We start from the raw sequence: 16612 nt of genomic DNA on the forward strand, positions 1-16612 counted from the left end.
ATGAAAGCTGCCAGCACCCACTTGCCACCACAGGAGAACCTGCACAAGCATGAGGCCAACACAGCGGTGAGCCAGCACAGGAGAAGAGAGAGACAACTTTCCTGTGGCAGTTTGCTGAGCAGCTGGATCTACCCATACATGAAACTCCTCCTACCGTTTGACTTTTTGGTTATGCAAAGCTACAGGTTTCTTTTTTCTCACATAAGTGGGTTTGAATTTGGTTTCCGTCACTAGCAAATGATCAAACCCTTAGTAACACACTGTCTAGGCATCTCATCCAGGGTGGAGCCTGCTCACCTTGTGCATGCTGCGGTCAAAATCGTCCTCCTCGCCTCCAGATGAGAACCTTCTGGCTCGGGGCACTGCCAAAAGACAGCTAGGATCAGCTCCCGCGTGTGCTCTCCACTCAGCCTGCCCCCGGCAGAGGGCACAGAGGGACGCAGAGCCTCGACAGGCGGGGGTTTCCTCTCGGCCCCAGCACTTTGTAGCCGAGTGGCCCTGAGCGAGTGTACTTTGGTGAACCGCCCCTCTGCCAGGGGCCTCCTGTACGGAGAGGCCCAGCAGCCCTTCCCTTTCTTGGGCGTGAGGAGCAGGGGAAACTGACGGCCCAAACACGGCTAATGAGCCTCGATATTGGGACTTTTGCTGTTGCTGGTGGGAGAGAGAAGTCCTCTTTCTGTCCAGGGTAGGATATTAAGCCTAGATGGGCTGGAGCTCATCTTGCCATGACCGGGGCAGGGCCAACCTGAGTACGGAGACACCCCAGGGACAGGACACGCTCTGATGACGGCGGTCATTCACCTCTGCATCCAGCTGTGCCTCACAAACTTTCACTCTCGTGACCCAGAAAATCCCTGTTTTGGCTTAAGCCAATTGGAGCTTTTTTTTTTTTTTTTTTGGTTTGTTCTTTTGTTGAACAAAAAATCATTGAAATGATGTAGGATCCCTCTTCCCACCACGCCTCCCCCCAAACACATGTGTCTCTCAGAGATCTCTGTCTCCTTTGGGGTGTAGTGGTGCTTGCGTCTTAGGTCCTTTTCCAAATGCAGAAGTTTTGGAGGGCAAGGAAGGGACCATCTCCGAGCTCCTGTGAAGCTTTGCTCAGAATGGACATTCAATTAGTAAAGGCTGTGTGCTGAATCAAAAAGGAGCTTGATGAAAATGCCTCCCCGTGCTTGAAAGAAACAGCTTGAGATGGCCGACTGGGTGGGATGGCGCCCCAAGGACCATGAAGACCCCATCAGGGTGCCTACGAGAGTCTTCCATCTCGCACAAACTGCCTTTTCTATCTTCCAAACCGCTTTCCACCCCACAGCCAAAGTGGTCTCTTAAACCCACACAGCTGATCTCGTCACCTTCAGTGGCTTCCTACTGTTTAGGATGGAGACCCAAATCCTTGCTTCAGCGCACAAGGCCTCGTGGGATCTGGCCCCTCACCCCCCACCTGCCTCCCTTCTTCTCTGGCTCCCAGTTAAGCTGACAGCCTTTCTTTTCCTCCAGGGGAACCTGCCCTCCCACCCCAGGTCTTTGCAAATGTGATTCTATACTCTGCTGGCTTACCTCCGCCCCACTCTTCCTGTGGCAGTGCAGTTTCTGCTTTGAGAAGGTTTTGTCACATTCCAGGCTGGACAATGTGCCCCTGTCATCATCTCCCACCTCCTGTGTCACCTCCTTCCTGCACATCACCTCCCTCTCCAGCTACAGCCTAGGTCTCCTCCACGAGGGCGAGGACCTGCTCTATTTTGCTTCCCAGTGACTCGCTAGAGCCCAAGACTGGCCCTCAGTACAAATGCTTGCTGAATGAATAAATGAACGACTGTGTGAAGGAGGGGGCAGCCGTCCTAACCCTGTGTCCTTGGTGCAGGTGACAGGGCTCTGGTCCAGGCTCCTCTGTGGGGTGCGTTACCTTTGGGGGACCCATGGTAGGTCCAGAACTCGGACTCTGCAGCATAGTAGGGGTCCGGTGAGTAGGCTGGACTGTACTTGGAGGCCTGGCTGATGTCCTCACTTGTTTTGCTCTTGGTTGCTGTTGACAGATCACCTGCAAAGGACCCAAGGAGAGAGCTTCAGGGAAGCAGAGTGTCCTAGAAGAGTGTGCTGTACACTTTTTACCTACCCTTACAGGCTCCAGCCCAGGGGAGTGAGGACACTTTGAGGCCAGGGTTTGAGACTTGGAGCATCAGAGCTGAAATAGCCCTGAGGCCAAGCCCCTCATGTTACAGCTGGGAATCTGGACGCCAGAGAGGGGAAGGGGCTTGCTGAAGACCACACGGCAAGTAGACCAGACTTGGACCAGACCCCAGCTCAGGGCTTCTGCTACCACATCCCATGGACCCCCAGGTCTGCTCCCAAGTGAACACTAAGGCCATGGCTCCCCCAAGTAAGATTAGACAGGTCCCAGGTGATCCCATGCCCTTACCTTCCTTAGCCTCTAAAAGCCTGTTTCGTTTGGGATTTGAGCCATACCTAGGGTGGAAATGGCCAGAGAGAGCCATGCGGCCTATCAACTTTCTCCTCGCGCTGAAATGCCAAACCTTGCTTGGGGAGATGATATGGCCCAAGGAAAGGAACACCGGACAGGGAACCAGCAATACTGGCTTCTGGCCCCGGCTCTGCCACTTAGCTGTAACACTGGGCACATCCTGCCCCTCTCTGCCTCAGTTTCCTTATCAGTAAATATCGAACCGGTCTGCTGGGTCAGGTGCCACCCGGCTTCAAGCTTCCACGACATGGACCATCAGACCTACACAAAACCTGGGGCAGTGACCTTAGCATGGCCCGAAGCCTGGCAAGAGGCTGACTGGGGCCGAGAGAGGGCTGGGGCAACAAGTGGGCCCCTGACATTTCTCAGGAGAGAAGGGACAGTCCCACACCCCGTGCAGCCAGAGCAGCAGAGGGGCCTGGGGTCGGCCCTTGGCCAGCTCCAGCCTGTGTGCCCTCCCCCAGCAGCACTGGCTTCCAAAGCTTCCAAAGCTTCCAAAGCTTGCAGATTCTTAGACCTGGGTCCTGGGCAGTGCCTCCCACCCCAACTGATGTCATTCAGCCTTTTCAGGTGCCCGCTTATCCAGGCAATCTACCTCCTCCCCAACTCCTCCTGAGCCTGCTCTGGTGCTGCCCCTCAGAGCCCATCTGGAAAATCCCACACAGTCCCGAGGCATTTGAGACCTGAGGGCCTCTTTTGGACAAACTGGCTTTGTCAGGGTCGGTATCTTTCTGTGGCCACTCGGGGTACATGGCTTGCCCTCCACAGCCATACAGATATATGCACGTGTGCACAGACTCACCTGGAGCCCAGCCCGGGCTCCTCTGAAACTGAGGACGTTTGTCTAAATTGTCAGGTCTTAAGCCAGAGCCATCATTTATATTTGTATGGCCTCTCCGCCAGCTCAGTGAGCTCAGATCCCAGTACTGGGCTCTTTGCACCTGTGTTTCGAGGCTTCTCCAATTCTGCACTCCCCTCTGTTACCCAGGTAGCCTGCAGGCATGGGAGGGTGATACAGGGTAACTTCTGCACCTCTGCATCCTCAAGGCAAAGGGTGTGCTTTGTCAGCTGAGGCTCAGTAAGTGCGTTTGCAAGAAGGAACAGGGGGTCTCCGTGATGCCTGACTCGGTGGTTCTCATACGGAGTGCAGGTAGGAATCATGAATGAGGCCAGTTACCGTGTGGATTCCTAGGTCACGCTCCCAGTTTTTCTAATAAGAAAGTCTAGGGCAGGGGAGGGGCCAGGGCACCTGCTTTTTAAATAAGTCTCTCAGGTACAGGGGTTCCATAGACCGTTCTCGAAGAAACACTGAAGGAATGAATGGAAGAATGAAGGCACCCTCATTGAAGCCCTGCTCCTTTCTCATCCACATCTCCTCCCCAAGCTTTCATTTACTCTTATGACACCATGACGGAGAATAGCTTAGAGCAGTGGTTTCCAAGCTGGGCCGGGCTTTGGAATCACCTGGAGAAACTTACAAACACAAAATTGCGATGCAGTAGGTCTGGGGTGGGGTTCAGGAATCTTAATGCATCCCCCATGATTCTAATGACCGTCGAAGTTTGAGCAGCCATGCCTTGGAGTGCTCCCAGTGGTCCGTGCATTTGACAAGCGTTACCCTGCCCGTGGAATTTAGGACACCAGACAGCAGGGAAGGGGGGTTGGAAAGGAGGTGGGCAAATATTCAGGGGACATGAGGCCTTCCTTGCTCTTTTGAAGGGACACCAAACTCCTCCCCAGTGTCACCACAAGTGATTGGGGGATAGCCACCAAGAAAGACCGAATTGCAGCCTTGCATGTGTCCCTTCTGGTGGCCCCTGTAGACCATCGGCACAGATGGTTAAAGGCCCCGCCCCCTGTCTGGCCATGCCCTCTCTGCCCGGACCGTACCATGCCTTTTGTAGATCGGGGGTTTCCGGTAGATGTTACTTTCTCCAGCTGCCAGGCAGACAAGGAAGGGACCATAGGGAGGAGAGAGAGAGAGAGAAACAGAGAGAGAGAGAGAGAGAGAGGAAGAAGGAGACAGCAGTTGGTCAGCTGATCTCGGAAAGAGAGGCAGCCAGCATCTTTCCCGAGGGTCCACCATCTTTCCCTGGTGGACATGCTCTTCCAAAACTCAACTTCCCACCTCAACCCATGAGGTTCTAAGAATGGTGAGAGGAGAGGAATGGATGGATTCTAACGGTGCTGAGGAAGGGACTTGGGCTTGAATGGTGGGCATGCAGGCACGAGGTGGCGCGTGCTCAGCAGGATCCCATGCAGGGAGGTGCCCCCTGCCTCCACCCAGCAGCCACGCCTCATTCCACATGGAAGTCCCCAGAATGCTGCAGCCGCCCGTTCAGCATGATCCGCCTCCCACTCCCTCAAAAATAGATAGGATGGGACCTTTCTGGGGCAGTTGAGAAAGGTATAGATGAAACAGCAGGATGAGTTCCTGGGGAAAAGCGAGTGGGGAGTAAAATCTGAGCTTAGAGTTGGGAGACCCGGTTCCAGGTCGGGCTCTGCTGAACTCAGGGTGAGACCCTGTCTAAACCATCTACAAGGTCACCTAGCCCCTGGCTGCCTCTTATCTCCTATCACGCCCCCTCCTGCTCACCATTCCAGCCACCGTGGACTGCTACCAGTTCAGTGTTTTAGGGCCTTTGCACTTGCTATGCCCTCTGCCCAGGATTTTTTCCCTAGGATCTTTACATGGCTGGCTCCTTCTCATCTTTTGACTTCAGTGTCGCCTCCTCCAAGAAGCCCTTCCTGACCACTCTACCTAGCCCAGCCTCCCCCACCCAGTCACTCTATCACGATGCCCTGTTTTATTATGTTTACTGCACATATCATTTACCTGAAATTACCCTTTTACTGGTTTGCGTACTCATTTATTAACTTTCTCCCCATGTATAAACACCATAAAGGCAGGATCTGGGCTAGTTTAAGCACATTTGCAACCTCAGGGCCGAGAACAGTGCCTGGCTGTACAGAGAGAACAACAGAAAGGCTCAGGGAAGTTAAGGAACCGGCCTGAGGCCACAGGCTTCTAAGTGGTGGAATTGGGATTCGGTCCCAAGAGTTGTGATGCAAAAGCGCGTGACTTTCAGCACGGTTACTGGGTTACTGCCGCGTGCCATCAGGGCCCTCAGGCACAGAGGCACTTCTCCTGCAGCTTCCTGGCGGGCTTGATCCGAGCTGGCTGTGTCAAAGGGGTGGACTAAGGGCGTGTCAGGACTGGAGGGTGGGTTAGTGTGGGGGACTGGTTAGGGAGGGTCCCTCGCTGCCGGTGCCAGCGCCCAGCGACCCCACGGAGCATGCACCCATGCCCGGGATTGTGGGCTGGCAGCCTACCTGGGATGTGAAAGTGCTTGGGAGCCTGGTAAGAGGTCGGAGTGGAGGACCTCACATCTAACTGGCTATGGTATGGAGAGCTCCGGCCACTCTCGGGCCCTGGAGCGCGCAGGCAGTGGTCCCCAGAGAGAACAGAGGCACAGAGAAAACAGGCATTACCGCGGTGGCACTGAAGGCAGCAGTGACATGATGACAGCAGGGATGGTAGGAAGGGGCTGTGCTCTCATGCACCGTGTCTGCAGAAACAGGCTCGACCCGCTTTTCTGGCCTCACCCCGGAGTCAGAGTTCGTTGTGGTAAGCATCAACTCCACCGGGCTTCAGGGAGGTGTCTTTGGACCCCTTGGCTCCCCACCACCCTCTCAATTGCGTCTTTCCTCCACCCAAGCACCTGCTTCACCCCTAACCTCCAGGCGGCTGTGGATGACCTGACCGGAGGGGGTAAGGCTGGGCCTGTTTCTGGTCCCCTGGCCCTCTGGAGGGGGCAGGCCAAAGGACAAGGACAGAGGAGTCTTCTTCCAGCCCGGGCTGCTGGGCTGCCTGCCACCCTCTTCTCTTGGCAGCTTACCACCCACCTTCTTGCTGCTTCTCAGCTCCATGTGCCCCTTCTCTCCCCCGGCCAGGGGCATGTCAGTTAGGCCTGGCTGGTGACCTGGGTGGCCACAGGCCTCCAGAGGGCCCTGGTGTGACGGAGATCCTGGGGGAAGCCCTGGGCTGTCTCTGCAGCTGGCGACAGTCAGCCACTGCATGGTCCCCCTGGCTCTTCCTGTTCCTTTGGGGTCTTCCCCCTTCCTTACCGGAGCGGTAGTAGTGGTGAGGCGAGCGGGAAAAGGTGGGGGACATGCCCTGCCGGCTGTAGGTGGGGGAGTCGATGTATCCTGGGCTGGAGGCCCTTCTCTGTCGGAGGTCCAGGTGCTCGTAGATGTCCTGGGGGAGGAAGTAGGCCATGAGCCAGGCCGGCAATTAAGCAGGTCTGTGGCCCAAGGGTCTAGCGGGCAGGTGGGGGAGTGACGTGGAATCCGGGATTCTAGGGGGCTGAGGATCCAAATTCATGGTACTGCCCTTCTGAATACCGAGGCCCCCTCCCTGGGTTACACATATAGCCCGAGGAAAACTGCAGGCAATTTTGGGGGCCTTCACCGATCACTCAGTTCCTTGAATAGAACCCGTGGGTCAGGTGTCTGGAATCCTGAGCATCAGGATACAATCCAAGTATCCCAGGAGCATCAGGGAGGCTCCCTTTGGGGAGAAAAGGCACATCCTCTACCATTTAGCTACAGCCACTTCCTCCAGGTTGTGCTCCTAAGGCTCCCGTCTGTGCCCTGGTCGGGGAGCACCGTGCGGAGCTGGGGTGGGGGGGGGTGAAACCAGGGGTCTGCTACGGCCAGCATAAAGGGACACAGTTATAGAAAAGGTCTCCCCGGACCAGCTCAATTACCTGGGAGTAGGGAGATAGTGTTCCCAGCGACTTAGAAGCGAAGAGTTTGAAGGCCATCGTGGAAGAAGCAGAGGAGAGAGAGGAGGGAGAGAGGGAGGGGGGTTAGGTAGCTGAGCGGAGAGCACACCTGTAGCAGCTCCGGGGGCCTCCCTCCCCAGACAGCAGCCGTGCTAAGCGGGCTGGAGCACTAGCAGTGCCAACACACAGTAGGGAACCCTGAGATCATGCCCTTCATTTACCAGTGGGAAACCAAGGCCCAGAGAGGGAACGGGGTGGCTTGCGGCCTCTCAGGTACAATGTGGTAGGGTCTTCACTTGGACCCAGGCTTCGCCACCACAAGCTCAGAGCCATTTTGTGATCCTGCCCTGTCTCTCTACCAGTTCGTGACCCCTCTGTGGTTCATGAGGACAGTGTGCAGGTCCAGAGACCCGAATGTAGGGCCAACCAAGGGCTGGACTGCTGCCATCAATGTGGGAGTTGGGCTGGTGGGTGGTGTGGCAGGCTGGAGATGGAATGTTCCGTCTGCAAAGGGCAGCGGCGGCTCAGCCCCTGGGACACCTGCCCAACAATAACACCGCTCCTTACATTTCCAAGACAAGTCAGAAATGCAGGTTCTTATGTGAAATCTCTGCATGTTTAAATGATGGCAACTCATTTACATTTTTAAAAGATACTTAGTGAAACAAAACAAATCTGGGAATTGGCTTTGACCTGTGGGCCCAGTGTGCCATTTCTGGCTTCAGGGGCATCAGTCTCCACCTGGTACCCCTGCCCTGGTCCATTTCAGGGGCCAGAGCCCCGAGACTCTCAGCACTGGGCTCTCCAACCAAATGAACCCTAATTCCTTTAGAGAGGAAAGGGACAGTGGTGGGGTGGGGACAAGAGCCTGGGTCCCTGCTCCCCAGGCCAGGGCTCCTTCTTTCAACAATCTTCGCTCAGGGGCCCTGAATGGGGTTAGGACTCGCCGGAGATATAGCCTGCCAGGACCTTCAGGGTAACGGCCACCTGCCTTCTCCAGAGCAAGCTTTCTCTTGTCCAGCAACCATTTAATTCTTTCAAAAGCCATCCGATGCTGAGTTCTTAAAAAGCGTCTCTTGCTTTGAACGTAGGGGCTTAAGGTCAGGTGCAAAACCCAGAGAACCTACCTACCAGGGATTGTAAACCTAAATGGCCACTGAGCCTGTCAGGGATGAAAGCCATGGGCTGTGTCTAAAATTACTCCACTAGAAGAAAAACAGTAATTCAAGTGATAAGTGGTCACAGGTTCTTGGCTTCAATGCTGGGGTTCTCAGGGGGTGGTGGAAACAGGGGAGAACTGGGGAGGCTGTGCCCTGCCTATAGGAGGCGCTGCTCCCTCCTCTGGATAGTGGAAATACACCTGCTCTGATTTTTCAAGAAAAGCCAGATTTTTGGGTGAAATCACTTGATTTTTAAATGCTGACTATACATTCTAGTTTAAAAGAGTGCAGGGGCTGACACTGTGGAGGCCAACGTGTCTGTGATGGAGTGGCTGGGGACCTTGCGGGCCTTCTCTCCTCCAACAGCCCTGGAGAGGGCCAAGACGCCGTACCTCTCCATAGCCACATCTCTCCAGCATCTCGTCGGACGTGTATCTGGAATGAGGCTCGTAGGAAATGAGGTCGGGGCGTTGTACCTCGTAGATGGACTTAACCTTGGGGAGAGCTGCCAGGTCTTTGTAATTAAGGATCTCATTATCCACTTTAGCCTGGGGAAGAGGAAAGGTACAGGAAAGAGGCAGAGAGATAAGAGGGAAAAGAGAGAGGAAACAAAAACCAGGCACAGGGGGGATGAGCTTCTCCAGTTTCCACTAAAAACAGAATATTGGGATGGAAGACGCACAGAATGTTAGAATCAGGCAGGTCTTAGAGGCCACCCCTTCCAACAGGGCTCACACTGGTTGAGCGCATTTTATGTGTGAGGCCCTGCACTTTGCAGGTATTGTCTCCTCCAAGGGTCCTGATGCCTCTGTGGAGTCAGCGTCAATGTTATTACTGTTTTCCAGATGGGGCTCCGATGGTTCTGCACTTTGCGCTACTTAGCCAGTAGGTTTGAATCCTGTCTGAACTACCCAACCTGGGTGGGGACTGCCTTCCAACCCCATGCAGGGGGGACATCTTCACTCACAGCTCCTTGAAGGTGATGGAGGTGGTAAAGACAGAATTAATCACAGAGAGTGAAACCCGAGCTAACATTTGGTGAGTACTTAGGATGAGGCAGATGCTGTCTGAAGTCCCTGGTAGGGCTATATACAACTCACGGTGCTACTTAGTGGGCACTAATATCATTTTCGTTTCTGAATAAGGAAAGAGGCACGGAGAAGTCAATGAACTTGCCCAGGGTCACACAACTAATAAGTAGCACAATCAGAATTCAAGCCCAGCCAGTCTAGCCTGAGGACTTGCCTTCCCAGTGGCCCCTGCTGGCTTTGCAGGGTGGGGAGCTCACTGTCTTACAGCCGGCAGAGGGCTGCCCTCAGAAAACAGGCCCTACACTGAACTGAGACAAGCCTCTACCTACTACCTGACCTTGGCTGAGTCCAGCCCTCTAGAACAGCATGGATTAAGAGACAGCTTCCCCTCGTGTGGGACAGACCACTTCTCATGGCTCCCGAGGCCCTGTCCTGTCCATGTCTGCATCCTCCAGCTGCTCCCTCTGTGCCTGGCTTCTGCTGTGGTCAACCAGGATCTGTCCCCCCATAACTACTGTGACTTGCAAGGTCCTGACGTGAGATAAATTGAGAGGCCACTAGACAGAGACTCCAGGGAAACTGTATTATCCAAATAACATTCTTCCAGTGCCTGGGGGCCCAGGTGAGTCTCAAGGCCAAAACTACTGGAGAGAAAGCAACTCTCATAAAGACCTTACAAGCATTGCTCCTCGAAACATATTCCAAGGCCCTTCCACCATTCTGTCCCCCGTGGCAGCCCGCTGTTGTTTGGACACTGGGCTGTTCATTCTGCATTGCCTCCAGATCCACCATGCATTCCTCCTTGCCCTGATTTGGGCTCCCAGACCCCATGGGCTGCATCAGAAGCTCCCTGGCTTTCAGCTGGGCGGGGCGGGGAGGGCACCTGCCGACTGGGGGGTGGTGGAGAGAGAGGCTGCGCACCTGTCCCCTGGCACTGCCCTGGCATCAGCGGCTGTGGTGGGCATGGCGCCCACCTGGGAATGCCTTTCACAGCTCTAGCTTCTGCCAGACCTTCTCTTCAGGTCGAGGGTGGCGACAGTGCCTGCTGTTGTAGACCCTGGATGCCGGCACGATGTCTTGTGGGTCCCCTAACCCAGCCTAGGCCTCTGTAAATGGTCCCTTCACAAAACCGTCCTCAGCAAAACTCTCAGGAGTGTGCCATCTCATTTCTGCCAGAGCCTGCCCGGGTCAGGCACCATGCTTGAGCCAATTTGGGCGTGTGTGGGCCAAGGGAACCTTATTAGGATGGTCCCCTTGCTGAAGTAACTGCCGCCTTTTGTCGCGGGATGTTAGACCTCGTCCTTGAGAGCTCTTGGCATCTTGCAAACTTGTCTCGACCCATCGATATTCATCTCAGTGCTTTAGTCCAAACCTCAAAAATACTATATTTATATGTCTTCTTATAGCTACTATGTTTATAGGGTTATAAATGAGCTTTAGATTTAGAGGCACAGTGACTGAACAGAGGCTTCACAACATAATGAGCCAGGAAGGAAGGAAGAAAACACATGGAGCTGGTCGAAATCAAACCTCCTGAAGATGATTCTAGCAGTCAGTGGGGGGTGAGGCAAAGTTTGAAAGAAACTGCTCCCCCCAGGTTCATTGATAATTCTATTTTTAATACCAAACCTCAGTATTTATGAAAATCAAACCCAATACTCTACCTCTCTGCCTGTTACTGCATGTCCTGAAAGTGGTCGGGTGGTTTCTTCCCTGAGTTTGGAAGCCATGTTTAGAATGGTCTGATTTAAAACACGGCCCACGTGACATGTGCGGTCATTCCCCAGAGCAGCTGAAGGTGAGGTGGTATAACGGGCAAGCCAGGAGACACATGCCTATGGCAGCATACACGGGTAGCTGAGCTCAGTGTACGAGCCCCCAGTTGGACGGCACAATGGCAGGTGTCCCCAGATGCTCTTGTTCATCTCTGTGGAGCTGACCCTCAGAGGGGCAATCTTTCTCCAGGACTCCAGGGTGAACATCATTCATCATTAGGGCTAACTTGTTTCACAAAGGTAGCAGGGAAGACCAGCCAGGGATTAAAGGTATCAGAGCACTGCTGTATATATATCCCAAGTTTGCATATCCTGGTAACTCTCCTGGGGACATGCTCACTTTGTTAATAACCTTCTCACGGTGTAGGCCCTGAAATTTAGCTCATTAATCCTGCTGTGTCTGGCCCCATTCATAGCACCGAGGGGATAATCGTCTGTTTTTGTTCTGGACAGGAATCTTCAATGAGGATGGCCTGTGATCAAAGCGCTTGTTTTCTGTGGGAGCCGCAAGGCAGTATTGACCATATGAAGTTGCTGTCAACGATAACTCTTATGTCTGATTTTCATTTGAACAGAGGAAGAAAGGAAAGGAAGCAGCCCCATTAGTGGGCATTATCCGGGATCAAGGAGGAAACTGGATGTGGATTTGGGGTAAAATAATAATGGAGCAATGGTGGTCAGGGCCCACCCAGGGCTGGCTGGTTTGGGGACTGTATCTAGAACTTCTTATCAGGAGCAGTCTTCCTACTCTAGACCATTCCCCTCCCTCCACCCCTCCACCCAATTTTGGTCTTCTTGGCCCCTCCAGCTTGGGGAAGGCTGGAAGAGTCTACAGTCAGATGGCTCATCTCCTTTGCTCATCTCTGTCCTCCCTGGCTCTGCCTCCCTCACCTGCTTTAACTTACTTCTATTTCTCTCTCGGGTCTGAGCTTAAATGTTTCCTCCTCAGGATTCTTCTTCCAGTTGGCCCGAGACTATCTGTCCCTCTGTCCTTCTGTAGCCTCATTAGAGCACCCTGCACTTTTTCTTCCTAGCACTTACCAGAACTGTGACTGCTTATCCATGGGTTATGTGGATAACACATATTCAATGTCATGAGGCGGTTCACCACCATTTTCCAGCACAGAAGCCAGCACTTAGCCCAGAGGAGACACTTAGCACACATTTGTTGAATGAATGAATGAATGAATGAATGAATGATATATCCAAAGGACCTCTGAGGTCATCTGACTCAACTCTTGTCCTTTCTGCCATGTCCCTGCAAATGATGAGTGTCTCTGTTTGAATGCCTCTGAGGATGGGAGCTCAGATACATGCCTGTGGTCTTCTCCATCTCTGAACTCCTTATGTCACTAGAAAGCTCTTCTTTACATTTGCAACTCCTTTATGCCGTGTTTCCATATTCATACGGCTTCTTCTTCCATTCTGCCTTCTTATCACACACCCCTACCTCTACATTGACCTCCCACCCAGTCCCCACTCTGAATACCACTCTGACCCCAGAGTTTTGTCCCACTCTTAGCTCGGTTAAGCAGTGGGGAAGGAGGCACATTGCGATGGTTTCAGAGCTCACCAGGGGCTCTTCTGTCTTTGACTTTTCTGTGCTCCTGCTAAACTTGACATCAGCCCCGTAACTCTGTGTTTACTAGGCTCTGTGCTCCATGCGGGCAGGGTCCACGTCCTCCCTGTGCCCCACTGTGTCCCCAGGACCTAGCACAGAGTCTCTAGCACATGACAGACACACACGAGATATTAGTTGGATGAAAACCTGACAGCTGTCTTTGGCTGTCCTTAGAAACGCTTTAGGTAGCAGACCTGCGGATAAGAAAGGCCTCTGGGTGGCTGAAAATTGATACATACGCAGATGACTCGGTTGGGTGACCCAATGCTGGATCCAGGGGGTGAGATGGAAGTTTCGGATGTCCGCCTATGCTGTGGGAGAGACCAGACAGAAGGAGTGAGAAGCTGTACCTCCAGCCGGTGGGGAGGGGAGGAGGGGCGGGGAGGAAGAAGGCAGCTCTGTAGGGAACAGCGACAACACGGTTAAATACACTTGCTGGCTTTCTGTACTTTCTCTTTATTTTCTACCTTTGTAATCAATGTCTGAGTGTGAATGAAATTGGAAATACACAGGACTTCAGGCTGTTGGACAGAATTTGGATTTGTGGGTTTTTTTTTTTTACATATTTGTAATTGACCTTTTAGATAGGCTTTTATTCATAAAACTTTTCATTTGGGGTTATCCTGCCAATAATGTATTTACTTGAACGGGAACAAAATTGGTTAGTACTCACTCCTTAGCAGTTTGTTTATATAAAATGTACAAGCAGGTTAAACTTCCTGTAATTGCATAAAGTACTGATTCTTTACAGTGTATCCCTTGCAAATTGACATCAGCCTAAGTGATAAACTTAAAAAATCTTTCCCTGAGCAACGGCAACGATGCGTTAATGGCTCCCTCGGCAGAAGGAGGGACTATGTCGACCTTCCTGCAAGCTGCGAGAGGGACGGCATGCTGGAGTCAAAAAGCGAACAGACTGGGAACTGAGGGCCCCTAGTGAACTATGTGATTTTAGAGATACCAGATTCCCGATCTGTAAAATGAAGGGGCTGGTCTGAAGGATTGTGAAATTGCCGGTGGATCTCTCAGGCCACAATTTAGAATTAAAGCATTCTACCTGGGGATCTATAGCAGTGTCTCCTAAACTGTGCATTGTGAACTGGTGCTGATTCTGGCAAAATGAATTTAGGGGGAGCATTTGATGACACTGAGTTGCAAAATGGGAGAGTAAAATGCAAAATTTCATTGGTTTAACCAAGAGGAATGTATTTCATTCCTCTTGGTTAAATCAAGGAGGAAGTCTTAACTTAGTGCTGATGTATTTCAGCAACTTTCTCAACAGCTGTTCATTTCCTTTTTTTTTTTTTAAATAAAGAGAGTAGAGGCAAAACCATCTAGCTGGAATTTCTAAGATTTATTTTTAAGAAACATTTCCTTTTCATTGAATGTATTTTATAGTTACCTTCTATTTATAGCAAGTAATACTGGCTTTCTACTTGGCGGTATAAAGTTTTATTTTAAAATAAGTTCTGTTAAGTGAAGAGTAGTGGGTTGATTTAAAGAAGAATATTAAGTATGTAATGATACGGGGGTGCACAGATGTGGCAAAAGCATCGGGGTTGTAGAAGGATAACTGAATTTGAGAAATGCCACCAAAAAGGTAGAAATTGAGGAAAGAAAGGGCAATTAGGTCTTTTTACATCTTAAATGGAGAGGACTTGGAAGAAACAGGAGGAAAAGAGCCCTCAAGGCTCAAACAAAATTATACATCAATAGACCAGTTCTTCTGCAAAATGTAGAGGCACTTCGGACATCATCAAGTGCCTGTCCACAGCATGTACCCAGCTTTCTCCTCCACAGCGTCAGGGACTCAGGAGCTGGGCTCCTCCCTGCAGTCCTTGGATCAAGAACCCATATTCACAGGACTTCTTGGTACTAGTCAGAGCACAGGACTTCAGAGGGACGCAGGACTGCGGTGGCCCAGTGTGTGTCTGGGGACACCGGCTGTGCTCTTGCCTGCTGCATTACTGTAGGCAAATCACCACCCTCTTTAGACTTTGAATTTCTCACCAGCAAAGAGAAGATACAATTCCTTGCCCCATCCGATCCACAGGCTTAAAGAAAGCAAATCAGACAGTGGCTGTGAAGATGCTTTACAAACTGTCAATTCCTGTATCAACGCTATTATTCCTAATAAATGACATGAGGCTGGGGAAAACCCCCAGTGTGTCAGCTTCAACGAGGCTACCATCTTGGTGAGCAATGCTAAGGTGAAAGCCTGGCCCCAGAAATGCTAAAAACTCACAATTTTACAGTTTTCAAAGTGCTCTCCCATCCAATGTCTTTATCCCCTTAAATGCCCCACGAGGCAGGTGTTACCGTTAAGGAAATCTAAGGATACGGCCATACATCTGGGAGTGTGCATACTAAGGAAAGCCTCCCTACTAAAGCACAGTCCCCCCAACCAAGTGGCAAAAAGTGTGGTCTGGTACCACTACCAGCTTACTTACCTTTAACTTCTTCTCTGCCCGGGCTGCCTGTTTGCAGATGGGGTGCCAAACCTCAGAACCTACGGGGCCAGCAAAATAACAAAGGCTCAGACCTTTCACATCTACTAGCTCTCTCGCCACCCCTCACCTCAGTTTACTCCTTCGGCAGGACATGCCCTACACAGCAGCCAGGAGGACCGCCCCTGGTGAACCAGGCTCTATGCTGCTCCATCGATCAGCCACTCCCGCTCTTTCTGCCTGTCCAAATCCTACCCATTTCTCAAGGTCCAGATCTCACACAGCATCTTCTTGCAAACTTTCTTACCTGCCAACAGGGAGTGACTTCTCTCTTCTCTGCGGTCCATAGTTCTTTGTATCTTTCTTAACACATACGACCTCAAATCACAGTGGCTTGTGGATTCATGACCCTAACTAAATTAGAAGCTCCTCCGGGCAGGGGCTGAGCTTTATTCATTGCTGGCTCTCCTGTAGCATCCAGCATGGGATCTTGCTCTCAGCAGAGGCCCCATCCATGTTTGCGGGGTGAACAGATGAGTGGATGATTGGCAGTGAGTGACACGTAGCAGGTGGTCAATAAATACTTGTTGAATGAATGAATGGCAGTGGAGGTAAAATAAAGCGACAGATCATGGTGACCTCTAGCCTTCCTTTCCCTTCAAAGACTTCTGACAGTGTACAAGAGCTGTCATACTGAAGGGGGGAGGTGTCATGATGTATAGTCTGCTTGAGGCCACTGTCTTGACCTGCTAATTCCTAAGAGGCTCCAGACTCTTCAAATTTAGTATATTGCAAATGCCTGCATTTTAGTGTGTGTGTGTGTGTGGGGGGGCTGTCCAGTTGGCCAGCCCCAAACTTGAGAGGCCAGTTTGGAAAGGCATGAGCAACAGGTGGCTGGTCACATGTTGAGAAGAAGCCCCAAATATTACACATTCCCCAAAGAAGAAACAGGTGTCCTGGATTAGAAGGAAAAGTAGGAACATATTATCCCCCTGGTGCCATTGCTCTGATTACCAGCCCGAAAAGGAAAGGAGCCAGCAAATGGCTGGATTCCTGAGCACCCAGATGGTATTTGTTTGTCTGACTTTGTTTTTAGGATATACTTTCCATTATGGTTTGTTGCCTGGAACCCTGGGACTGGAATGCTGGCCAACTGATGGGGGTGGTGGTGTGAAGTCGAAAAATCAGCCCCTGAAACGTGATGCAGAGAGGATAGGCCCGAGGTAAGGAGCACGGGATCTTGTTTCTGGAGCCTGGATTCTTGCCTCTGCTTGGCCCCTAACACATTCTCTCTTGCATCCCCGTTTCT

At 51.9% G+C, this 16612-nt stretch overlaps 1 protein-coding gene across 1 annotated transcript in view; it reads right to left on the reverse strand.

Moving 5' to 3' along the window:
* Positions 1–16612, reverse strand: part of ABLIM3 (actin binding LIM protein family member 3) — a 109132-nt gene that overhangs the window by 12253 nt on the left and 80267 nt on the right. Inside the window, exons 9-14 of the mRNA XM_088023693.1 lie at positions 15307–15365; positions 13096–13167; positions 6611–6740; positions 4373–4420; positions 1907–2041; positions 298–362 (exon numbers count right to left, since the gene is read on the reverse strand). Coding sequence (XP_087879819.1) covers positions 298–362; positions 1907–2041; positions 4373–4420; positions 6611–6740; positions 13096–13167; positions 15307–15365 — 509 coding nt within the window. The remainder of the gene's footprint in view (positions 1–297; positions 363–1906; positions 2042–4372; positions 4421–6610; positions 6741–13095; positions 13168–15306; positions 15366–16612) is intronic.

Source organism: Eumetopias jubatus, unplaced genomic scaffold (genome assembly GCF_037043125.1).
Source record: "Eumetopias jubatus isolate StellerSeaLion01/CBP00866 unplaced genomic scaffold, mEumJub1_p1.0 scaffold_5, whole genome shotgun sequence".
Classification (NCBI taxonomy): domain Eukaryota; kingdom Metazoa; phylum Chordata; class Mammalia; order Carnivora; family Otariidae; genus Eumetopias; species Eumetopias jubatus.